At 37.8% G+C, this 26,968-nt stretch overlaps 1 protein-coding gene across 3 annotated transcripts in view; it reads left to right on the top strand.

Annotated features, from left to right (window-relative positions):
- The first annotated feature begins 260 nt into the window (after positions 1-260).
- The window catches only part of otud5a (OTU deubiquitinase 5a), a 29,415-nt gene continuing 2,707 nt past the window's right edge, over positions 261-26,968 (top strand). For 2 of the 3 annotated variants that reach the window (XM_056265285.1, XM_056265287.1), the window contains exons 1-6: positions 262-1,075; positions 3,833-3,926; positions 22,006-22,070; positions 22,152-22,308; positions 22,784-22,932; positions 26,286-26,471. In XM_056265285.1, coding sequence (XP_056121260.1) covers positions 494-1,075; positions 3,833-3,926; positions 22,006-22,070; positions 22,152-22,308; positions 22,784-22,932; positions 26,286-26,471 — 1,233 coding nt within the window. In that variant the 5' untranslated portion in view covers positions 262-493. Of the gene's footprint in view, positions 1,076-3,832; positions 3,927-22,005; positions 22,071-22,151; positions 22,309-22,783; positions 22,933-26,285; positions 26,472-26,968 lie in introns of all 3 variants that reach the window. The other variant, XM_056265286.1, reaches the window with a different exon arrangement.

Below are 26,968 nucleotides of genomic sequence, written 5' to 3' on the forward strand. Positions count from 1 at the left end.
TAATTCCACTGTTACTAGTTTATTTAGATGTAATAACACCATAAACATTCATAATAAACAGATTATCGTCCATAGGTGGACAGTTACTGGACCATAAAGTGCAGACCAGCAATCTAAATACATGAATGTATGTATGTAGCCTATGTATGTATGTATGAATGAATGAATAAATGAATGAATGAATGAATGAATGAACAATTCAACTGACAGTTTCTGAAACAGAGCACAGGAGAGGCGGAACGAGCGGCGAGACGGAAATGACGTGCGGTGTCGTCAGCTGTATGTTGATGTTGTGTGGTTACAGTAGGACCGAGGGACGGAAGACGGTTTGTTTTTGTTCTGTTATCCGCTGTTTTTACCCTCAAAACCACCTCCTATTGAATTAAATTCGCTCCAGGGTGAAAGGAGCAAACATTACGAACAAAAAGACGCACAAGTTTAAATGTTAAAACGCGGTTGGAGTCGTTAAAACGGACACCCTCCCTGAACGGTCATGACGATCCTGCCGAAGAAGAAGCCGAACTCATCGGTCGGTGTGTCTGATCACCCCGACGACCCCGACCGCAGGACCGGCTCCGACCCGCATCAGCACCAGCACTCCCACGGGGTCCGATCGGGTGCGAGGCCTCGCGCTTCCCCGCCACCTTGGTCTTATCAAGCCGCTCCGCCGGCGTCCAGAGAGGACAGGCGAACTGAATCCAGCTCCCGGCCGCAGCAGGCCTCTCCTCCGCCGGTGGGCGCCGGGTCTCCGGTTGGCCCGGGGGATGCGGCAGGGATGGCGTGTGTGTCCGGGGGTCGGGCTGAGCTGTCAGGTGGGGTGGGGTGTGGAGGTGGGATGGGAGGGTGCTGCTCGGGACCTGGACTCAGTAAGAGGAGGAGACAGGCGACCTGCTCCGGTGGGGTGGCCGGTGGAGGGACCGTACCCGGGGCGACAGGGGGAGGAGGCGGTGGTGGTGGAGGAGGAGGAGGAGGGGGTCCCAGTCCCGAGCAGGAAGAAGGAGCCGGGTATAACAGTGAGGATGAGTATGAGAATGCTTCCAGACTACAGTCAGAGGATCCAGCGACTGTTGAACAGGTATGTGGATGGATGATGTCACCTAATGCTGAGAACCATTGACATGCTGTTTTTTATTTAAATGTGTGACACGTGGTCTGACACTCTGTAGACACTGGTGTATATATAGATAGATAGATAGATAGATAGATAGATAGATAGATAGATAGATAGATAAACTATCAAATAGATACTGACCGCTAGGCAGATAACGTTATAGTTACTGTAAAACAGATAAGTTAGATGGATGGATGGATGGATAGATAAAGATAGACAGAACAACAGACAAAATTATAGATAGATAGATAGATAGATAGATAGATAGATAGATAGATAGATAGATACAATTATGGATTGACATATAATCAGATAGGCTTAAAAATAGGCAGGCAGACAGACAAACAAATTAAAGCAGATATTGATTGCAAATGTGAAGACTGAAGATCAGTAAAAAGATGTTCTACATGTTTTAAATTAGACTGCACTCAACTTGCATGGTATAAGGGATGCTGTGGTTTGTCTTGGCAGGAAACAAGTGTTTTTAAAATGATCAAATTTGCCTGAGTAAATGTAGTCCACATAAAGGTCTAGACAGAGGCACAGCTCCATCTCATCTGCTCTTTAGAAGAGGGAGTCTATCTTTAAAGTCAACATGAAAATAAAATTGAGCCTATTTCATTTCTGCCTTATTTTTACTCAATGCATGATATTGTGAAGTAAGATTCCCACAAATTCCCAGTGGATAAAACCAAGGCCTGTCCTATATTTTCTTATTCACATCCTGTTTAACTCAGAAATATGTGTTCATTACGAAGTAAAATGGGTTGCAAAGGTTGACTTGAACCTCAATGGGTTAAACCCTATGTATATATATATTTATATATATATATATATATATATATATATATATATATATATATATATATATATATATATATATATATATTACAGTCTATGGTTAAACCTTAGGATGAATGTTTAAAAAAATCTTTAAAAAAAAACACTTTTGCTGTAAAATGATATAGCCTACATTGTGAAACATGATTTGGGTTTTCTATGCATTTTAACTGTTGTTTCCTAGACAATCACATGCCATTCTTGCAATTTCAACACGTGATGCACTTTTCAGCATTCTTTAATAAATAGAAAGATCAAAAGAACTGCATTTATTTGAAGTAGAAATCTTTTGTAGCATTATGTCTCGTCACTCGTCACTGTCACATTTTAATTCATTTAATGCATCCTTGCTGAGAAAAGTATTCATTTCTTTAAAAAGAAAATGTAGTTTTGTTACACATTATAAACAGTCATACCCCAAATGATGATTTACTGTATTTTGTGTGTATTTTAAATTTTAAGCCACTAAAAAGTTGCTAACCACAGATCTTATTTTATTCATAAGCTGTTTCAAAAAACCCATTATAAATTCTCAGAGGTGGACAAAGTACACAACTTTCTTACTTGAGTGAAAGTACAGATACTACTGTACTGGTCAAATATTAGGCCTACTCAATTACAAGTAAAAGTTATAAAGACCGATTTTTTTACTTAAGTAAAAGTACAGAAGTACTTGTTTTTAAAAGTACTCAAAAGTAAAACGTAAATGTCAATGCATTGTTTTATTAATGTATTGTTACAGTACATCATGCCTCTGAAGCATCCTGAATACACTGACCAGTTTGTAGTATCTGTGGAATTAAGAGCTTTTAGAATGGTACACAACCTATAGAAATTAAACAACTGAATTGATTAAAAAAAGACAGCCATAATAATCATCTTCATTTTTTTTATTTAACACTCCTACCACCCCCACAAAAGAAGTACACATCTATGTTTATCCATTTATGCACATTTTAATCAAGTGGTCAGTATACAGACTGATCAGAAAAAAATCAGTCTATAGCTTTATAACTGCCCAACAGCAATACTGCTTTAACAAAGAGTAAAACAGAAATACTTATTTGCCATGAACAAAACTTTCACACCATTAGTTGTGACAACGATACTGTTGCCCACAGATCACACTAGTAGAGAGAAATCGTACTAGTCGCCGAACCTCACGACACGTGACCCTACAAGAGTGATTACTGATAGGCTGTCTGTCACCTGCAAAAATCCCTGAATAACAAAACTACTTTCTACTCAAGGACCTTGACAGAAATGTAGTGAAGGTAAAGTAACAAGTTTCCAGAAAAGAAATACTCAAGTAAAGTACAGATACTCAAAAAGTGTACTTAAGTACAGTACTCAAGTAAATGTACTTCGTTACTGGAAATTCTTGAGAGAACCGATGGTTCAAATGCTAATTCTCTTCTGGGCTGCATTTTCCTAAAGCATCAGAAGCCTAAGTAGATCAGACCATTGGCGGGATCATTTCTACTATGATTTTGATGCTTTTGAGAAACGCAGCCCAGATTTAGCCCTGATTTACCTGTGACTCATATCTGAACCTCACTTTACCCAGACATAAGGCTCACTAATATTAAACATTAAACCTAAATTCTTTTCTTATAGTGTTAAATGATTATTGCAATCATTAACCCCATTAAATATGAACATATTTGCCTAAGGCTGAGAAAATTGTAATGGGATGAATACCGGTATGCATAAAATATGATGATCTGAGAACTTCTTTGTGATGCTCTGTTGACAGTGAGAAGAGAATGCATAAAATAAATGGCACTAACAATAACTTTAGCATCAGAAGTCTGTCTGTTTATCAAGCACGTAATACTGATCCCCCATTGTGTCTGTCCTGAAGTTTTGCCTCTGTTACAGCAGGAACACTGGTTTGAAAAAGCACTCCAGGAAAAGAAAGGATTTGTCATCAAAAAAATGAAGGAAGATGGTGCCTGCCTCTTCAGAGCTGTTGGTGGGTACATTATTAACCACTTGATGTTCACTCAAAGTCAAAAGATTCAGTATCTAGTTATCTAGGTCATCTATTGGCAATAATGTAGAACCTGGGTGATTGTCCTTGTCAATTTGGCAGAATGCCATCTTACATTTTTATTCGTTATTATTTTATTCGATAGGATTTGTGAGACGTAGACTGTTCACACACTATTACTATTTCTGTGATATTCATACTCTACACAGTATGTACATTTTCTATATGTAATATGTATAGAATACCCAGATGACCTGCTACGTTTGGTCAAATGTGCTGCATCAAAGCAAATTACTATATCTCACATTGCAATGTGCTTTACTTAACCTTCCATTTCCATTCCAACAAATTAAACAGAAGTATCATCATCTGAATTTTTTAATACACCAGCGTTTAAAAGGTTTGGGGTTGGTAATAATCAGTAATATTGTGAAATATCATGACAGTTTTAAAATAACTATTTTCTATAGTTAAATATTTGTTTAAATGTAATTTATTCCTGTGATGCAAAGCTGAATGTTCAGCATCATTACTCCAGCCTTCAGTGTCCCATGATCCTCCAGAATGGTGTTCAAGAAACTTTTCTGATTATTATCAATGCTAAAAACAGCTTAATATTCTTGTGGAAATATGCTTGTGATGCATATTTTTTTTAAGGATTCTTTGATAAATAGAATCATTTGCGGTTTTACTTTTATTTGCGGTTATTTTATTGTAATATTATAAATGTCTTTTAATGCATTTAATGCATCCTTGCGGAAAAAAGTATTTTCTTTTAAAAAAACAAACCTTACTGACCCCAAACTTGTAAATGGTTGTGTGTATATAGGATTTTTTATTTATATATACAATATTATGTTGCAAGTTAAGACATTTGTACACAAAATTGAATGAAAGATTTAAAATAACTGTTTGTATTCCCGACACATTACCTAGATACCATTTGCTGGAGAAAAATGTAGCAAACTGCTGCTTGAAATGGTTGTTATTACATAATGTGTTTTACATGCAAATAGTAATAGTTTACTTGACATGATGCATTAAGCTAAAATGGACCATCTTTTTCTTAATACATGTTCATGGTCTTATTCTGCTTGATTCCACTGTAAAATTTCATTTTCCCTATGTTTATTTTTATCCCCTTGATGGAAACATTAAGGAAAACATTTTAGAAAATGAAAATGGGTTGATTTTATGTTGACTTTAAGCAGTGTGCTAGAAGCATAAAATGAATCAGAATATATTATTGGTTTGTTAACAAAACAGCAATGCTAATAGGAAACCTTAACATTGCTGTACCAGAACATCCCTCTGGATGGCGCTACTCATCTACATAAGTGAAGGATGCAGTCAAGCACTTGTGTCAAAACATAACCTGTTATCTGAAGTTTCACATACTGTGAAAGTAGTGTTGCATTACACTTCAGTTTCAGCTTGTAAATGTGCTGTTTGTTTCGTTTTCTTGACACCGAATTCTGACTTTTTCTGTTTGTTGCATTTCTTGCATCGTGCGCCCTCTGAGGTGGTGTCTACTACAGTACTACTACAGGGTCTTTAAAAGCCATTTGAACCATTCAGGGTGTGCCGTTACACCCCAGCCACTCTGAGGGTTCACCTTTGACCCGTTCCCATGACTTTACATGACTGTCCACTTTATATGTCAAAGTGGTTTTATTATTTTGACGCATAAATTCAACATGACTGACGAAAGAGGTGCGACACCAAGTATCTTTTTAGCATTTTGTTAGTCCAGAATCCAGATCTTTTCTGTAGCATACAACTAAATTATGAATGTGTCGTTCACTTTCTGTAACTGTGTATTTGTTTAATCTAGTGGACACCATATACATTAAACAGTATTTACTGGGATTTTTCCCTCAGCTTTCTGCAACTCTCTCTGCAACCACCATTGAGTGGCATCTTACTCTGTTTCCTCTTTCATTCTCTCTTTCGTGTCTCTGTTTCCTTCTCTTGCTCTGTCTCTTTCTCTCTCCTTCATGCACAGATTGCACACATTTATTTAGTGAATTTCTCCCCTGTTCTCGTTATCATAGCTCTTTCCTTGTGTGAGTTTTATGCAGGGTTTGATAGACAGGCATGTGATGTGCTGACCTACATGAAGCATTCCCATCAGGGACACTGTGCCACAGTTCTTGCACCGCAGGTGTGAAACTATCCATCTCCAAACAATCACTCGAGTCAAACAATCCATGTTATATAACTGGCCCGATGGTAATAAGGCTCTCACAGCCAGTGGGATCATGATAACCCAGGATAGGATAGTTTCTTACAGGACGCTGTTGGTGTGAAGTAATGGATATGGATGTGTATTAGATTATAATTATTATTGTGGTGTACTAAAATGACCCTGTGGCTTATGAATCTGAATCTACTCAAGACATTAGTTTCTTGCTCCCAAAATGTAGCTTTAAATGCAGGTCTTTTTTTTTTAATCTTTGGGTGAACTGTTCCTTTAAGACTACACTAATGTTGCACTCCATTTATGCAGCATCAGATCCTCTTGTTATAATAGGGACTTAGGTGAGACTAGGTATATTTTAGTTCTGCTTTTTGCAGAATTATGTTTATTGCACAGAATTAGGAGTCGGCACAGAGCATTCCTAACTCTCCTGTGTAACTCTTTAATTTAAAATAGAAAAAATCTTCCTATTTTCTATGATTTGCATACTTATAATCGCATACACTGTAAAAAAAATCCCGTATTTTTTATGGAATAATGCTGGCAACTTTGGTTGCCAGAACAATTCTGGAAAAAAATACATTAAAACTATAATCACCTTTACCGAGCAGTATGTAAGTTTTACATTTTAAACTGGTATATTTAACAATGGATTTCAGCAATATTGACATGGCCATAAAGTTATTGAACAAATTGTAATACACTGACAGCCATCCATCACAGCAGTGAGGAGTCACATGATCAATCACAGCTCATCACGAGCTGCTCTTCCACAAGAAAGTTAATACTAATATGTAGAAGCTGCACAGTGTCATTCACACAAACATTAAACACCATCATGGTAACATGTTGAAATTTTAAAAATGCAATAAACATTCATTTAACAACATTAAATGTAACATAAAACCCTAATGTACATAACTGATAAGAAACAAACTAAGAAAATTATGAAGAAACATAGTTATTAAAAAAAAAATACATCAAATGTGTTTCACGCAGTGAATTGTGGTAATGTCAATTTACAGTTTTTCACTGTAAATTATACAATGACTTGTTCTTTTTCACTTTCAAAAACTGTAAATTTAACTGTATTTTACAGTAAAATTACATAAATGTACCATTATATATCACAGTTATTTACCGTATATAGTAAGGCAACTTTCTGTTAACCAATTAACAGTTTTTCACTGTAGCATTTTTACAGTCTTTCACCGTTAAAATTACGATACTTTTTTACAGTGTACTTTACTTTAATTCTGTATGATGGCATGTTGTTTATGAATTTAAGTTGGTTTTCACCACATAATAATTAGTCCTTGGCTGTCAACAAGGCAGCATCAAACCAGATCTGTGCTATCGGATTTTGCCCTTATTTTCCTGGTCATCCTCATTGTTTTGTTGTTGTTTTGTTTCTCATATTATGAAAAGGTAGGTCAGGAGAGCAGTGCTTATTTCCCATGATTATCTATTACAATCCTGTATGTCTAAACAACTTTACCGTGCGTTCAATGTGAAATGTTTTTAAAAGAAGTCTCACAAAGGCTGCATTTATTTGATCAGAAATTCAGTAAAAACAGAAATATTGTGAAATATTATTACAATTTGAAATAAATGGTTTTCTATTTGAATAGATTTTAGTTTGTAATTTATTCCTGTGATGCTAAGCTGAATTTTCAGCATCATTACTCCTGTTAAAAACTGTCGTGCTGCTTCATATTTTTGAGGAAACTGTAAAGCATTTTCGTCAGGATTATTTGATGAATTGAAAGTTCAAAAGAACAGCATTTATTTGAAATTGAAATATTATAAATGTCTTTACAGTAAAATTGAAATCTTTTATAAAATCCTTAGTCACTTTTGATTTATTTATTTCATCCTTGCTGAGGAAATGTATTAATTTCTTTTTCTTTTCTTTTTTAAATATTACTCACCTCAAAATTTTGAATGGTTGAAAGTTTATTTTATTTTTTATATAAATTCTTTGGTGTAGAAAGCTTCACTAATGAAAAAGGCGACTTTTGAAGAATTCCATGATTTCTACATGTCACCTTGCATGACTCCCATGTTTCCCATGTTTAGCACAACCAATCCTGACATTCTGCAATAAAGAGGCTTGTGGCGTTAGCGTGCAAGTGCTTATGCAATGTTTTGCAAATTGGTTTGCAAATGAATTTCCAAGGTATTTTATCTCACGGAGGTTTATATCCTGAGAAGTCTATGGTAATAGGTATGGTAATTTGTGGTAATGTTATAGACCATCAGTTGAACATTTAAACACACCTTCCTACTATTTTCCACCTATCTTATATTTTATGCTCTGGACATTCTGTCTAAAACCTTTTTGAGCTGGAAACTGTATTGAATGAATGTCCATGCAATGCTGCACATTTGTGGACTGCTTTTTTCACTATCCAGCCAAAAGACGTTTTACATATACATTTAACAGATGCATTTATCCAAAGCGACTCACAGTAGAGGAACAAAAGCAAAAGAAACGCACACGTGTCTACAATTTGTATTTGTCTGGAAATAATGAGTGTCCGCTGGTTTTGACAGAGTTTCTGATCAGATCCGTCACATTTCACAGCATCATGGGGGACGGAGTTTCACTTTTACAGAAAATGAGCACCAATTCGGACATATGGTCACACACACACACACACACACACACTAACACACACACACACACACACACACACCTGTGTCTTCTGTTTGATAGTGAGAATTCTGCCACTGTGGTTTCAGTTTTGGTATTACAAAGAAAAAGTTTCAAAAGGTTTTGTGGTTTCACATATCTGCCATTTGGTTTGGGTGAAATGAGATGGATCCACCAATCTACAACGTTCAACAACTGTTGTAATACCTAGCTTTAGTGTGGTTTTATAGGGCCACGTCCTTAGTATGAAAACAGTCTTGTTGTGAATAAGTCTGAATCACCACATCCTGACGAAAACATTGCAGCATGTATTCTGTGCTGTAGTAGTTGTGCAGGGTTTTGTGTTGGGAATGCGCTTCTCCTTTATGATGCGTGGGAAACAGTGTCATGTGTTAGATCCCTGCCCTAGCTCCCAGCATTCTCTCTCATTTCCAGTGCTGCTCTGCTGGTTATCCAGAGCACCGCCCCTCTTTCCAGAGCTCGACCTGGACTCTGGTGAACAGGGAAGCAGTTGACACCATTACCAGCACACACACACACTGGCTGTTTACACTTCTGAGCGGGGTGACCTGACCCAGCCAGCTAAACAAACATTAATTAGGCTCTTCAAAACGGTTTAATCAATGTATTTTCCAAACTTTGGCCGTAAATAGCTCGGCCATCTGATGTGAACGCTTGTCCACAGTTCAGCAGGTTAAAAGGTGCAGATTCTTGTACTGTAATGGGAGCGCATTTAAATGTTTTATTTTTTCCAGTCTCCATTGAAGATTAAGGTTACATGGTAGATCGTAATCCTACACTGGAGGAAGTTGAATGTTTGTTCGAGTAACAGTGCACTTGTTTGCTTTTGGCTTGGATTTGCACATTTCTTCTGAAATGCAACAGTGCCAGCTGTGCATTTTTATCAAAGACTCCCTCTTTCCGGGCAAACCTCGATACAGAGCGATAAAAGTGCCCGATTCAGTGACCAAGTATGTGGGCTGATCTCTCTACTTGGAGAATAACAGTCTGGCTGTGACATTTATTTTGTGACGTATTTGAATAAATATTCAAAAAGCATTGAGTTTCGGCTCTAAAATCTGATTGGATGATCCACGTTCAAAGGCATTGTAAAATAGCTGATATGTGCGCACCTGTAGCCTCAGATCATTTGAATTCTACTTATCTATCTACAGTTATTCTAATCAACCTCGCAGGATAATTGTTTATACTGGAGAAATCATGATTCGATGGTGGGAATGGTTAATGGTGGTTGCGAAGCAGTGTTATTGTTAACTTAAACTATTAAAAATGGATTTCATAATTGAAAAAAAGCTAAAATAAAATATTTAAATATTAGATGAAAAACTTAAATTTAAAAACTGTAAACGTAAATCAGAAATGCTGACTGAAATAAGGTGGAATAATAAAATTACTAAAACTGAATTAAAATCAATTTAAAGTGGAAAAGAAATTTTAATATAATTTTTTACATAAAAATAAAAGCTAATTAAAAATATGAGTAAATACAATAATAGTATTTAAATAACAATACTAAAATTACATTGCTGCTAAGGTGTTGTAGGTGGTTGCTCCTTCAGTTTAAGTTTGTTTAAATCATTAATCTTAAGTGTGGGCAATAATAATAGTTATGCTTGCCTTTGCAAACACCACTAATAAATGTAATTGTTTATTGAACTTCTGTGTAATTTATTATGTTGTGAATATGATGCTTTTCTAAAAGTTTAACCATGGTAAAGTCACTGTAATGCAAAGCCTATGCTTTTGTTTTTTCTACAAGAACTATTGTAGAGGGTTTTGCAACAAAACCCTGTTATATTTGTAATCTAGGCTTCTTTTGTTCACTCCATTTCCTCAGAATTTAGTTTAAATATATGTACTTCCTTTTGTCAAGTCAGTTGTTGTTTCCACTTTCCCCTCATGCAAGCTGCAATTTCAGGAACAAGCGTTATTGTCTCTGATCGATCTGAGGAGGTGCCAGTGTAGACGGAGGGCTAAGAACGGCCTCACCTGGGGCAATACTAACCTCAACCTCACATGGGCGAAGCTTTATATGAAAATCGCCGACTTATGCAAAGTGCATTCCAATTCAAGCCCTGTTTATTTTCCCCCGCACGCACTACGGGATCACTTCCAGATACCTGCTTCGGTAGTAAACAATACAGCCTGTGCCCTGCCGTGAACCCCTGACAGACAGCTCGGCTGCATTCCTCTCGTTTTGTTGTTCGTCATCTTGTTGTGATTGTAGAGCAGATGCCATAAATGCCATAACATGATTTGACAGAGTGGGAAATGCCAGCCCGCTCTCAAAGCGAAGGTGCGGCTGAAATTCCTCTCCTCCAGATTCATTGGTGCCTTCTCCCCACCTTGCCCATAGGCACTTAAAAGGACAGTTCACCCCCCCCCCCCCCCCAAAAAAAAAATCTGTCATTATTTACTCGCTCTCATATCATTCCAAACCTGTATGAATTTCATTATTTTGTGCAGGACACAGAAAAAACAATAACATTGGACCCTAATGACTTTCATTGTATGGATAAGATACACTTAAATTGTGTCCCTAATGACATACTATACACTATGCACTTATGCTATGAGCTATTTAATGTATTTTATAAGGTTATTTTGTCACCGAACATCGGAGTCGGATAGCCCCTCCCCCTCCACTACGAATACAATGCTGCCACAGTTGAGTGCATGAAGTGTCCAACATTCCACACTTTATTTATTTTTCAATTATGAAAATTAAGGGTGTGTTCACACTTGGCATATTTGGTTTGTAGCAGATACCCTGGTGCGATTGCTCTTTCATTTGAATAAGTGTGAACGCTGCTATCCGAACCCTGATGTGCACCAAACAAGCGGACCGAGAACACTGTAAAGATGGGTCTCGGTCAGCTTCCAAACGAACTCTGGTGCGGTTCGAATGAAATATGAATGCATCACGGACCAAAGACGTAAATGAACCAAAAATGGGACATGATGTCACAAGATGCAACCCTAAGATATGCTCAAGCATATCTGTTTTTTTCTCGTCATAGTCGCGATGTTGCCTATCACAGTTCTGTACAGGCATCAGAACGGCGTCTCCTCACAGCAGACCTTTGTGTGTGTGTGTGTGTGTGACGGAGCGATTGGTGCTGTTTTGACTCCTTTACACATTTTATAAGCTCTTCTTGGGGCGGCAGTGGCTCAGTGGTTTATGTAGGTTGTCTAAAAACCAGAAGGTTGGTGGTTCAAGCCCCGGTTCCACCTGACCAAGTGTCGAGGTGTCCATGAGCAAGACACCTAACCCCAGCTGCTCCTGACGAGCTGGATGGCGCCTTGCATGGCTGACACCGCCGTTGGTGTATGAATGGGTGAATGCGAGGCAATATGTAAAGCGCTTTGTTGGCCATTGGGTCTGTGAAAGCGCTATAAAAATGCAGTCCATTTACCATTTCACGAGTTCTCAGCTGGTCAAAATACCAGGCTATGCACATACAATGTATGCATTTAGCCCAGCACACAGCATTGTTTTGGATGTTCTGTAAGTTCTGTCACCAAATATACATAATAAAAGCCGACCAAGGTGCAATCAGATTGTGAACATATCCCTACCCCTTTTAGCCTGGTTAAAACCAGACCATTCTCAGTTGTAACTGAGTTATGGTCTGGCAAAGCGTCATAGACAAATCATTTCCAGAGGGGCGTCACCAACGGACGTCGTGGATAGACCTAAACCCAATCAGAGCGATGAAGGAGATGACATATGCAGAGCGGCGGAAACATCTCCGAGTGTTGTTCTTTGCTCGGTTTTTAACAAAAAGGAAATGCTTAAATCGCTTAAAACAGACGCGATAGCTGATCCGAACGAGTGATGTTCGACGGCGGCATCCATCTCTGTAATGTAGGTTACAAAATCTGCTTCAAAATCCCAGCGCTGTCGTCATCGTGTAAAGCCCGCCCCAACGTTTCTGATTGGTGCCTCGATTTCGACGGATTGGAAATGGGCTTGAATGAGCTCTTTGCCAGACTAACTTTCCGAGCAAATCTAAATTTACCGGAAGTTGTCTGGGTTTTCCCAGGCTATACCCCTTTAGGTTCGGTGTTAAAATGCCAATGTGAACGCTAAGCCAGCAGCCATATCACCCTGTACCCCAAGACTGGTTGCCCACTGAAGCTAAGCAGGGCTGAGCCTGGTTAGTACCTGGATGGGAGACCTTCTGAGAAAACCAGGTTGCTGCTGGAAGAGGTGTTAGTGAGGCCAGCAGGGGGCGCTCACCCTGTGGTCTGTGTGGGTCCTAACACCCCAGTGTAGTGACGGGGACACTATACTGTAAATTGAGCACCGTCCTTCGGATGAGACGTTAAACCGAGGTCCTGACTCTCTGTGGTCACAAAAAATCCCAGGATGTCTTTCGAAAGAGTAGGGGTGTAACCCCGGCATGCTGGCCAAATCTGCCCAGTGGCCTCTGTCCTTCATGGCCTCCTAATCATCCCCATATATATATACCAATTGGCTTCATCACTCTGTCTCCTCTCTCCACCAGTAAGCTGGTGTGTGGTGGGCGTTCTGGCGCAATATGGCTGCCGTCGCATCATCCAGGTGGATGCTGCACATTGGTGGTGGTTGAGGAGATTCCCCCCTTCTATGTGAAGCGCTTTGAGTGTCCAGAAAAGCGCTATATAAATGTGATGAATTATTATTATTATTATTAAGCGGACCAGGACTAAACGTTTTTTTTTTGGTCCAGACCAAACAAACCAAGCCTAGCGAACCGACCCTAAGTGCATCATTTGGGTGTTTGAAGTACATTTTTTTTCTTTTTGGAGTTATCAGTGTGAAGACTACTCGCACTATTTATACTACAAAATGGCATAGATTAGAGTATAAGTACATGAATTGGGATGCACCCATAGTCATACAGGATTGGAACATGACATTGAGTAAATTATGACAGAATTTTCCTTTGAACTCTACTACTATCCCTTTGAACTCTTGTATTGATTGAACATAATAAAGACGTTTCTCTTAAAACATGAAGTAATGAATTTTAGGTTACATAAATCTTCAAATCAGTCACATACAGGTCAGCACACTGGATAATTGCGGATGTGAAATGTAAAAAGCATAGGTCAGCTTTCAACTATCTTTAAAAAAAAAAAAAAAATGTATTGGTCCAGCATAGTATTTCACTCCTGGACGTCATGTACTGTAGCTTTGTGGCAAACATGGAGCAAAGTTTGATGCCATGTTGGGCCAATCAAGGGTTGCTAGTTATATTCCTTGTCATTACATTGATCAACACCTTCTGGGACAGGAAAGTACAGGTTTCAACACAAGCACCGCTACGTAACGTCTTTTAATGCTTGGTTTCTATGAGACGGGAAATGGTGAAGAACTTGAGGATGTTGACTAGTTTGATCCAGCATAAACCAGTTAGTTTAAGTTTTCTGGCATGATTGCAATGAGCTTTAGAGCAGATGTCAAGGAGCATAATTCAATAGCAATTGCGGTTTATAAAGTCTGTTTAACCAAAAACCATTTTGAAACTCAATTGTAAAATGGTTTCAATCACTTGACTCGCAGACGTTGATTGTGATAAGACCGTCTGCACCCTTTAACTTAGTTTCCTCGGGTCATAGCTGCCTCGTGAACTTTTGCACATCTGGAAAGCAGATGCTCAGCAAATCTCCCCCAACTTTCACCTAGACACCACCAAGACTGTAAGAGCCGCATCTTCTCTTGCCAGAATATAGAAAACAATGTCATCACCGACACTTGGCATCGTCTCTTACAAAACCAAGCTGTTGACGAAATCGTTTAGACACATCATTCAAGTCTGGAGTTTACACTAGAGTGTCAGTGGTCCTCTGTGACCTGCATGGGATATGCCAGTAGACAGCATGCCTGGTTGCAATACAGTCTCGTGAGCGTGAATGAGTGTATTTGACCGTCGGTGTGTTTCTGGGGCAATAGTAAGCTCTGTGTTACTCAACACTCTCATGATCAACGGCTGTCTTTTCTGGCACCAATAAAAGGCAGTTCAGTCCGTACATAAGCCATTCTTCGATATCTAACTGTACTTCCTCAGCACAGGGTGTACTTTGAAAAGACGTTTGTGATCTGATTCCCCCCCCCCAAATGTGCTTAAGAATCAATATGTATTGATCTATACGATCACAATCTCAAATTCATAGTCTATTGAAGCGCTGCAGATAAGTGAGCCTAACACACGGTAGTCAATAAGGCCATTGAGTGGAGTTACCTTTGGGCCTGCTGTAACTGCTGTCTGTTTTTAGAGTACCGCATCGATTCATTTGTTTGAAGAGCATGTTTACTGATCAGCTGTCGAGGTGGACGTGGCCTGTTAGATGTTCTTGTGACCGCTGGAGTCAAGGAGCACATGGGAGTGCAGGTCAGAGCGGTGATCTCAGCTCTTTCTGGATGGACTATGCAACTCATGTTCCACACTGTCATATTTGGACATGGGGATCAAGGTTTTATGAAGTAATTACAGTAAAAAATATCTATTATATCATATCTGTTTGCATCATTAAGCAAGTGTGAAATAGCCTATTACAGAAATAGTTCACCCCAAAATGTCTATTCTGTCATTATTTATATGCCTCTTCATGTTGTTAAATCAGTCTGTTTTTTTTTACTTCTGTAAAACATAAAAGGTCATGCTTTTCTTAATGATACGTGGTACTCTTTTCGTAGTGATACCTGTGTGACTTTAAAATGGCAACAAAAAAAAACTTACCAGAAAGAATCATAAAAGTCCTTTATTTGACACGTGCATTATATTCCAGTGTCATATGTTAGCTTTGTGTGAGGAACAGGCTTAAGTTTGGATCAACTCATTCAATTAAAAGATCTGACTCAAAAGAACAATTAATTCATGAATCAGACATTACACAGGTGCAGATTTTTTAATGAATGACAATTTAAATTATCAGTCTGTTTCTCACACAAAGCTATCATATGACTTCAGTACTTGCAATGTAGCGCATATGAATAATTTTTTAATTAATAATTTTTTTTAATTATACAATTAAATATACAAAATTTTAAATATTATAAGTAATATAGGCCTATATATAGGTTTTTGAGGTGCCTTTTTTGTTATTTTGGAGTTGACACCCTCAGTTGGAATTCAGTTTCATGAAAAGCGTGCCCACGAAAGAAAGTCATACCAGTTTAGAATGACATGAGATTAAATAAATAATGACAGAATGTTCATTTTGTTGTGTTTTGTCCCTATTCATGCCTTTTTGTTGCCTTTTATAAAAGTGTTGCTCTGTGTACCTATCAACCCCCCCTTAACTATGGTGAAATTACTGCAATGCACATATTCTCTCATAGTTTATTGCTTCAGTAACACACAACCCCGATTACAGAAAAGTTGGGTCGTTTTGTAAAACGCAATAAAATCAAGAATCTGTGATTTGTTAAGTCTTTTGAACCTTTATTTAACTGACAAAAGTACAAAGAAAACAAATTCAATGTTTTGACAGGTCAAATTAATTAAACTAATTTGGATTTTGATGGCTGCAACACACTAAAAAAACTGGGACAGAGACAAAATAAAGGTGAAAAGATTACAGAATATCTAAGTTAAACTTTTGAAAAAGTCCACAATTAGAAGGTGAATTGGTAATAGGTGAGGGTATCTTGTTAGGGTATAAAAGGAGCATCCACCAAAAGCTCAGTCTTTGCAAGGAAAGATGGGTCATGGCTCACCCCTTTGTGCCAAATTTCATGAAAGAATCTCATTTCTCATTGAAAGATTGCAAAGTATTTAGGTCTCTCACCATCTACCATACATAGTATTGTGAAAAGATTCAGTGAATTCAGAGAAATCTCAGTTTGTGTTGGTAGGGCAAAGCGGGAGACCTCCGTTGAATGTAATTAAAAGGAAAGGTGACAGACAGTGTACAGACAGACAGACTAACATGCCTCTGTCCCAACTTGCTGTTGTAGCCATAAAAATCAAAATGTTTATATTTACAAAATACAATTAATTTGGTCAGTGACAACAACATTGTAAAATATTTATTTGTACTTTGTCCGCTAAAAAAAGGTTGGAAGAGAATTAACACAATCACAGATTCTTGATTTTATTGCATTTTACAAAATGTCCCAACCTTTCTGGAATTAGGGTTGCACATTTGCACAGTATGCATACTTTACAGTACTTTACTCTAAGCCTTTTATGTATAATGTATATTAAAGGTATTCGAAATGCACGTTATAGCACACGTTTTAATAAATAATAGGGCTGTCAAATGATTAATCGTGATTAATCACATCCAAAATAAAAGTTTTTTTTACATAATATATGTGGGTGCACTGTATAATTATTTTATATATATAAATACACACACATGCTTGTATATATTTAAGAAATATTTTCATGTATATACTATATAGATTTATATATAATTTATATTATATATAAATATAAATATTTTATATATAAATAATATTTTTTTCTTAAATATACATGCATGTGTGTGTATTTATATATATGCAAAATAATTATACACAGTGCACCCACATATATTATGTAAAAAAACCTTTTATTTTGGATGTGATTAATCGTGATTAATCATTTGACAGCCTAATAAATAATTGTAACAAAAGTTAAAATGCATTGTAATACTTGAAATTGAAATTGGTGGTTTGTCTTGTGTTTAAATGCATTATACTTTCTAAAGGTGTAACAATGAATAGATAAGTAATATAATGTATTATAACTGTGGTTACAATTACGCATGATATCATACATTGTATTATATGGTGCATTACAAGGCATAATTAATGCATAAAATACTTTTAGAATGCATTGTATAAAAGTAAATTGTGACCGATTTTGTTTTATTTAATCTTAAACATTTTGCTTTAGAATTTGCTTTCATGACAGAAGCACGAACAAAACCTGATGATCAAGTACTCCAGCATGATTTGAGATGCTCTATCTGGAGCTTCAGTGGAAGACAATCTGACCTTCCACATGATCAGAGTCACATATTTGCTTACGTTTAGACCTAGAAATAGTGCGGAATCTTGAGTATTTTGACATTTTTCAAAATTGTTTTAAATGTGGTTTCATAATTTGAACCCCATTGTATATGCATCAGGTTTGGTATAGGTTGTTGCTGTTGGTCATACTAGGCAGTCTTTTTAATTCTGTTATTTGCGTTTCTCTTTGTAGCATCCATGTTGTTTACGTATGGTGACACATTTCCTGCTGCAAAATACGTGAATGAAGCTCCTAAACTAACGTAGGGTGTGTAAAGTTCCCGGGAATCTTTGACAAATTCAGCTCATTGTGATGTCACTGTGGCCCTGCTCTTTGAGGATAAACCTTATCAATGACCGCCAGACCTCAAGGGCAGGTCTGAGCTCTCTCTCCTCTTCTCTGAGTTTAAGCTGGGCCTGCCCCTTTCTGAGAATCGAGACGCTATCTGCGGCCTCCATTAGTGGAAGTGAGCTTGTGGTTTTGTTTTTGCTTGGTGGACCTCTGCTCTTCTCTTTTCTTGTGAATTCTATCAGCGGCATCGGTCTTTCGTGGTAGACCTACCCAGTGAATTTCTCTTTTCTGCTTTTTATATTCACTGTCGATCACTTCTCATCAATGTGTCCGCTGGCGGCAGAAAGGTCAACCACCAGCTTTTAGTGTTGGGAAACGTCCTATTGCAGGGTGATCGTTGCGGTGGGCTAGTCGCGCTTTCACTGTAGTTGAGACACAGTTATGCGAATGTAAACAGTAATGTCTGCCTGTATGTTTGTTTGCGTGATCATAAGAAACAGTATAAGTATTACACAGAGATCACGAATTTCATTTGGTACATTTTAAATAAGTGGCAAGAAGAGTGGAATATGTGCAAGAATAATAAGCTTTATTATGAAACTCATCTGAAATTACAACCTGACTTTTTATCACTCTTTAAACTAGACTTGATCAAGTGGTCTTCACCAGATGTCGTATAGGTCAGACAAGTTTGACCCATGCTTTTTTGCTTAAAGGTGAAGACCCAACTATATGTACGTTTTGTAAGATTACTCTAACTGTTAAACATATTTCATTAGATTGTTCTAGACTTAATAAAAGTAGAATGCTTTTTTATGAAGTTACCTCACTTAAGGACTTATTTAGTAAGATTATGCCTGAAAAGGTTTTGGATTTTTTTTTTATCATTATGTTAATGTAAGAAATCTTGTATAATATGACTTGCTGTTTTTGTTTGTTTGGTTTTTATTGTATTTATATGTTAACTGTATTTTTGTAATTAAATTTTTGCCATGAAAATAGCCTTGGATGCTGACATGGCACTAAATAAAACAATCTGAATCTGTACAGCATTATTATTATTTTTTGGTCTGTTAGAAAGACGATAGTTTTTTCTTTCCAACCTAAATTCTGATAAATCAAGCAAATGATACGTTTTTTGAGGTGTAGCTTGCATAAAATGGTTGGAAAATATCATGTAGACTCATCACGTGTATCTTGGGATCAGAATATCATATAACTTATATTATACTTTTATTAAGCAAGGATACATTGCATTGACCGTAAAGACATTTATAATGTTTCACAAGATTTCTATTTCTAATAAATGCTGTTCTTTTGAACTTTCTATTCTTTAAAGAGTCCTAAAAATTTATGACAAAAGTATTAAATATTAAACAGCAAGCATGAATAATAATAAGAAATGTTTCTTGAGCAGCAAATCAGCATTTTAGAATGATTACTGAAGGATCATGTGACACTGAAGACTGGAGTAATGATGCTGAAAATTCAGCTTTGCATCACAGGAATAAATTCTATTTTAAAACATGTTCAAAAAGAAAACAGTTATTTTAAATTAATATGACTATTTTTTCTGTATTTTCAATCGAATAAAGCCTTGGAGAGCAGAAGAGTCTTTAAAAAACATTAAAAAAAAAATCTTTTGAATGGTAGTGTAAAGAACCTAGTATTGCCACCCAGAACACTCTGGGAAATACCCTAGAAAAACCACTCAGAACACCTTAATAAATACTAAAAGATTGGAAACCTTGTTGGAAACCCAATGATGCTTAGGTGTTTTGGGTTGTTTCTAGAGAATTGCTAGGTGGTTAATTATTGTGAAAAGTAAGTTGGGCCACAAAAGTATCAACATGCCTCTCAACATGCCACATGACTTTTAGCATTGTCCATATCATAATGCAGGATGTATTACATAATAAAGTTTGCCATCATTTACTCACCAACATGTCATTCCAAACCTGTAGAAGATATTTAAAGTGTCTCAAAATAAGAGTAAGTGTGATCCAATGTTGTTTGGACACCAACGTTCTTCAAAATTTTATTTGTGTTCCTCAGAAAAAAGGTCATACAGGTTTGGAACGACATAAGGGTGAGGAAATGATGACAACATTTCCATAAACCATCCCTTTAAAGTTGGGAGTTTTGGAAATCCATTAACCGTTAAAGTATAAATGTTGAAAATGCAGTGTAGGTCAACATACTTAAGGAACTATTTTTCTTGAGTACTGCTCACTGTTTGTTCATGCAAAAGTTCCAGGCCCCACCACGTGGCAGCACCACTATTGTAAAGCTGTTTGTTATTCAAATTTGGGGTGAAATCAGGAAAAAAGCGAGGGCAGGTGTTGATCATCACACATGAGTCAGAATAATGCAAAGGAGCCGAGGGGAATCCCTGATTCTCCCCCGCAGCACCCACTGACGACAAGTCTGGTTATCCACTGCACTGTGCTGTAATGAATGGAAAGGGTAAGACATATGGAAATGCCAACAACAGACCAAATGGGGAACCAAAAACAGACCGAATCTCCAGCTGCTGTTCTCCTGTGTGTGAGCTGAGATCTTCCTAAAGACAGCTTCAAATGTTAAGGTCCTGGTTTCAACAAACCAACTTGTGTCTTAAAGGCTCACTTCACTTATTTAGAAAAGTAAAAGCATTCATTGATCTAAATGGAGATTTTTACTTGACTAAAGTTCAAGCGTTCATAAATGGAGGTTCCATTTTTCCCAAACAAACCTTGGGAGTGGCATCTATAGCTTGCTCATAAAAGCAACATGGACCTGCCAGAAACTGCATCTATTGTTCGTTTTGGAAACAAAACGACCGGTTCTTTCAGATCAAATTAATATCCTAAGAAGCACATAGCGTTCACTCATTGCTGGATGTGCCATGAACTGGTCTTTAATCAAACTTTATGACAGCTTTTGCTGTGGGATATTTGTTTCTGCACCAAAGACTCCCTCTTCCTTAAACACCCTATTCCATTCGATCAGATAATGTGTATGGTTTACTGGGCCTCTTCTGAGAACTAAAAAAGTGCAAGTGTCTTAAAATAAAGCACCTGTATTGGTATATCGGTCTGAACTGTCATTTGAAGCTTGTTTTTTTGAAGCAAAGCGAATGCAACTTCCTTAGTCTGTTCAGAAGTGTCACAACAGAAGTAGGCCGATGCTGCGAAAGAGGAAATTGACTAAGAGATTCTCAGAATCTTTGCGGCAAGTGGTCATGTGACTAGCCGGAATGCTCTTTGAGGCTGAGGCTCATTTGCATATCGCTGCTTTTGGAAGGAAAAGGTGTCGGCCTCTAAACGGAGCTCATACGCCCGTTTGTTTACATCTGTACCTTATTTGGGCCCCTAGTCTTGCTTTGAGTCACTCACTGGCGCATAAATGAGTATGATAAAGCCCGCCAAAAGTGGCGCTTGCAGAACTAACCATGCAGCTTTTGCATGCATGCATTACAGAATTTGGCTACAATCAAACCCCTCAAGCTTCCTCAGTTGTTGCTTGCTCCCTATAATTTTGTTAGGTGTTAAAAGAACAATGATATGTACTATATACTGAACTATAATAACTAACATGAACAGTATTTTGTTTTGCAACTCACCCTGTCCTCCTGTCTTGTTTTTGTTATGTAATTATTATTTTTATGATCTAAAATTAAAGACAAAAATGAAATGCATCGGAAACATTGTCTGGTATGCAAAAAATGTATGCTAAAATGAGGTGTACTGTGTATTGCTACATAACATAATTCAGTTATAACTTTTTATTTTGCAGAGACACTACAATAAATGTAAGAAAATGCAATAAAACATGAAATGCTCTTAACTGCTGTAAAATTATTGCATGCAGAGACCCTATTGTTAATTTGCACATAACCGTGGTATCATCCTCTTTATACAGCTGATCAGGTTTACGGAGACCAGGATATGCACGAAGTCGTCCGCAAACATTGCATGGATTACTTGGTATGTGATGTTCTTTCTTTGGGATCATCAGAGTGTACAAAACCTGATCATGTTATAATTTCTGTATGATTTTACTTGCAGATGAAAAATGCGGATTACTTTTCAAACTATGTGACAGAGGACTTCACTACATACATCAACAGAAAGAGGAAGAACAACTGTCACGGGAACCATATTGAGATGCAGGCTATGGCGGAGATGTACAATCGGCCAGTGGAAGTTTATCAGTACGGCACAGGTCAGCACAGGGTCTAATTTGCATTATGGTGTCCATAAAATGCAATTATGCACATTTAACTACACTGTAAAAAATTATATGATCAATAAGTTACGACAACATGTTTTTACATTGCTTTAACTCATCCCAAGAAGTTAAGCAATTTGTAACTTTTTTTAATAAGTTATAGATTCAACTCATTTTTTTAAAAACAGTTTATTGTAATTTAAGTTAAAATGACTTAAACATCCAAGTTGATTGTACTTAAAAATTTAAGACAGCCACTTTTTTTTAACAGTGTCCACTATGCAAGTACCCTAGTGAATAGCGATGATGAATATGCAAATTCTTTTGTGGATGTATTGTAAGGAATTACATGTACATGCAATATGTGTAACAGACACTGTAGTGACGCAATTTGCTCGTATAGTGATGCAGTTGACCTGTATATCTTGTTCTCGATGTTTCTAAATGCTATTTTGATGGCCTCTTTTAGAACCAATCAACACGTTCCATGGCATCCATCAAAATAATGACGAGCCAATCAGAGTTAGTTACCATCGGAACATTCACTACAACTCAGTTGTGAATCCCAATAAAGCCACGATTGGAGTTGGGCTTGGACTTCCTGCCTTCAAACCAGGGGTGGGTACCTGCAGCTGCCACTAAAGTCAACATGAAATGCCATTCGCAACCTATTTACTTCCATAATCTGATATGTTAATGAGTGAAGCAGGATTCAATGAGAAATAATGTTGAGTGGTACAAGCATATATATAAGGGTTGGACAATGAAATTGAAACACCTAAAACACTCCTATCATTTATTAGTCTGGTGTAGGGCCTCCTTTTGCAGTGAAGTTACTACTTACTGTGAAGTTCTTCACAGTGGCCAAAGGGATTTTGTGTCATTTCTCTTCCAGAACAGTGGCCAGGTCACTATGTGATGCTGGTGGAGGAAAACGTTTTCTGACTCCCCTCCAAATTTTATTCCCTCAATATTATTCAGATCTGGTGACTGTGCAGGCCACGGGAGATGTTCAACTTCACTTTCATGTTCATAATACCATTTTGTCACCTGTCCTGCTGTGTGTATTGGTGCATTATCATGCTGATACACGGCACCAGCTTCAGGGTACAATGTTTGAACCATTGGGTGTCCTCCAGAATGGTTCGGTAGTCTTTGGCAGTGACGCCCATCAAGCACAGTCGGGAATGCCATGATATTGCAGTCCAAACCATCACCGATCCACCCTGTGCTTCACTCTGGGCAGCAACAGTCCAGATGTTACGCCTCATTGGGGCTTCTCCACACCAAAGACAGTGAAAGTGGACTCATCAGAGAACAAAACATGTTTCACATTGTCCACAACCCATGATTTCCTCTTCTGGCACCATTGAAATTGATGTTTGGCATTGGCGAGAGTGACCAAAGGTTTAGCTATACCATAAATATTGACTGTGGAACTTTAATGTTATTTTATTAGGACCAGACTACATTTAAAAAAAAAAAAATTTATGTCCAACTCAATTGAACTATATTACATAAGAGATTCACAATACTTTTTGTAAGATAAAGTAATCCGTTAACGAGGACGTCTTTTTTAAGTGTCATTTAAGTGAGAATAGCTGGTGATTGTTTGCGACTGTGCTGTATTTTCAGTGTGAAATATGCTAACTGCTCCGGTTGACCCCTCCGAGTTCGACACTTTGGTGTTACTATTGTCTATGTGTGTTCCTTCACGTACACCTCCATCTGCCTGTGCAAGAACAGACATTTTTCACATAATTATAATAATAATTAATCTCAGGTAATATATTTTTTAATTAAACAGCCTGCAGCGGTGGCCTGTATTTTCTACTCAGGAGTGTGTAACAAAGCCTTTGTGGGTTTGTGAATTGGGAAGTCCATCGTCTCGTCAGAGTCAGTGTTCCTCCTGTTCACTCATGTAGTTCCGTCAGCTGATCCACAGTCTGAATTTGGAGGCAGTCGTCATCAAAGCCAAAAAAAGACAACAAAGTGTGACCTGCAGTGTCCCATTTCCCCGACTGCTCTGGGTGGAGAGGGAAACATTCCACACGTCGGTGGTTTTCGGGGGAGACCCATTAACAGCACACTGTTTTGTTTACGTGCCACATGCCTTGTGATAATTTAGGCCGAGCAGAACAAAGACAGATCATAGCTTTCTATCAAAAATAGAGCTGGTGTGTGTGTGTGTACATGTTTTTCTATCCCGGTGGAGACTTAAACCTGAATGCACACAGACTCATTGAGGTCCCCATGGGCACACAAGCTTATAAATCATACAGAATTAGTTTTTTTGGAAAAGTAAAAATTCAGAAAGTTTTGTGTGATGGGTAGGTTTAGGGGTCGGGTTAGTGTAAGGGGACAGAATATACAGTTTGTACAGTATAAAAACCATTACATCTATGGATATATATATATGTACTGTATATATATATTTATTTATTTTTGGTTCAGTGTGCAAAACCAATGTGGTGGTTTGTATCTCACCCACTGAATTTAAGAATTTATCGTCCTAGAGCTCCCCCATATTACGGTCAGTTAGTTTAGCATAAAGGTCTGGACAGACAGGGAATGAGCCAGTACGCTGTCCGCACCGTTCCAGACAGAGGACTTGTAGTCTAGCTCTGTGTCTCTTACACAAGAAAAAAAGAGATGCATCAGATCTTGAAATCAGGGAACAGACATGCACAGCCCTGTTATTTGACATTGTTACGAGTCCAAGTGCTGGATTCATGAAAATCTTCTTTAGAAATTTTGTTAGAATGTAAGTGTGATTTATTTATAACAATTGTAAGATGTTCATCATAGCAAGCTTATACCCTCTGCATCGCTTTAATGCACTGTGTATGTTAAATAGTTCTTTTTAAAGAGCCTGTCTTAAGATGGAGCAGTCAGTTACATTTATTCCTGATCTATCTGTCTGTCTGTCTGTCCGTCCTTCCTATTTTTAACTGTTTTGACTTGCATTTGTATGAAAAGAGATAGACCGCAGAGTGATATAAGAGACAAACATATTTGACTACTCAGTGCTGTGACTGACCAATCAGAATCAAGTATTCTGGAGAGTTGTATAATGAAGTTCTTTAGGCTATGTGTAGGTGGTTTACAGTTGTCATGGATTGCAGCTCATCTAATCAGAATGCAGTCAAATCCTTCGGTTTAATGAGGTGCGTTCTGTATGTCTGAGGTGGGATGGGATGAGATGAGATGTCTGTCATCCACGCTTAGAAAATGTTTTTAAAAAAGACTTATTGCTCTATTTGGATTTAGCTTAACAGTGTTTTTCCTCTTCCCACAAATCGACTCCTCTTCAGGGTGCTCCAACAGAAACATTCTCACCTGTCACCTGGGGGCAATGCTGTGGCCTTTAGCCCATCTGTCTGTCAAATCCTAATAATCATAGTAAGCTTGCACACCATTTTTGTTGCAAATGGCTTGACAGAAGTTCTGCACTCGCCATTTGGTTTTTAATGTTGAAATAGTTCTTTTTAAAGAGCCTGTCAAGATAGAGTGGTCTGTTACATTTATTTGCGCACCAGCTTTTTTTTTGCGTTCTTTCTAGAGTGAACGTGTCCTGTGTATGGATGCTCTCATATCTATCCATCCATCCAATTTCTAAACCGTTTTTGACTTGTGACTTTTTATGAAAAGAGGTGGACTGTGGAGTGATATAATAGGACAGACTGTGACTGACCAATCAGAATCAAGATTTTTGTAAAGGTAGACTGTTTCCCGTTGCTGTCAAATGCAGCTAATCCAATCAGAATGAAAAATCAAAAACCCTTTTTATGAGATGAGGATCATCATCATCAGTGTCTCTTCAAAAAAGATGTATTGCTTAATTTGCATTTAGCTTGTTTTTCCTCTTCCCAAAAATCAGCTCCTGTTCAGGAGACATTTTCACCTGTCACCCGAGGGGCAACACTGTGGCCTTTAACCGCTACTCTGTGTCTCTCTCTGTCTCTATGCAGTTTGCAGACCAGTCACTCATGAAGAATGCAATTAAAACATCAGAGGAGTCTTGGATTGAGCAACAGATGCTGGAGGACAAGAAGAGGGCCACGGATTGGGAAGCCACCAATGAGGCTATAGAAGAGCAAGTGGCCAGAGAATCGTACTTACAGTGGCTTCGAGACCAGGAGAAACAGGCGCGACAGGTGTGGGACCTGCCTGTACTAATCCTACTAACTACCTAAAACCATGTCTCATTCAATCAGAACCTTTAGTTGCATTCCTAATAGAATGACTGTCGGTAGGAATCAGGTATTTGACGTGTGATAATTACCAAAACCTGTTTTAACGCTGATTGCACTGGAATTATTTTCAGTCACACGTAAGCTGTGATGACTGCTTCATTGGTTAAGGTACACAAAGCCTTGGACTATCGGTTTCGCAAAGACGTGCAATCTATGTGGTTTGCGTTTTCACACTTAAACCAGCTGTGAACAAGACCCTTCTTCACAGAAACAATGGGCTTTCTTCTAAATCAGACTGACAGCGGCTTATCAGAGAGAAATTGTTGAAGATGTGCTCCTGAAATTGAATATTGTCATATCGTAGCAAACAAAGATAAAAGATTTTACGCAAACCTTACATACAGTAAACCTACTTTCCATAAATGTCCTCGTGTAAGACTGTTTTGAATGGCAAACTC

The sequence above is a fragment of the Rhinichthys klamathensis genome, unplaced genomic scaffold (assembly GCF_029890125.1).
Source record: "Rhinichthys klamathensis goyatoka isolate OS25496 unplaced genomic scaffold, OSU_Roscu_1.1 h1tg000231l_1, whole genome shotgun sequence".
NCBI lineage: Eukaryota > Metazoa > Chordata > Actinopteri > Cypriniformes > Leuciscidae > Rhinichthys > Rhinichthys klamathensis.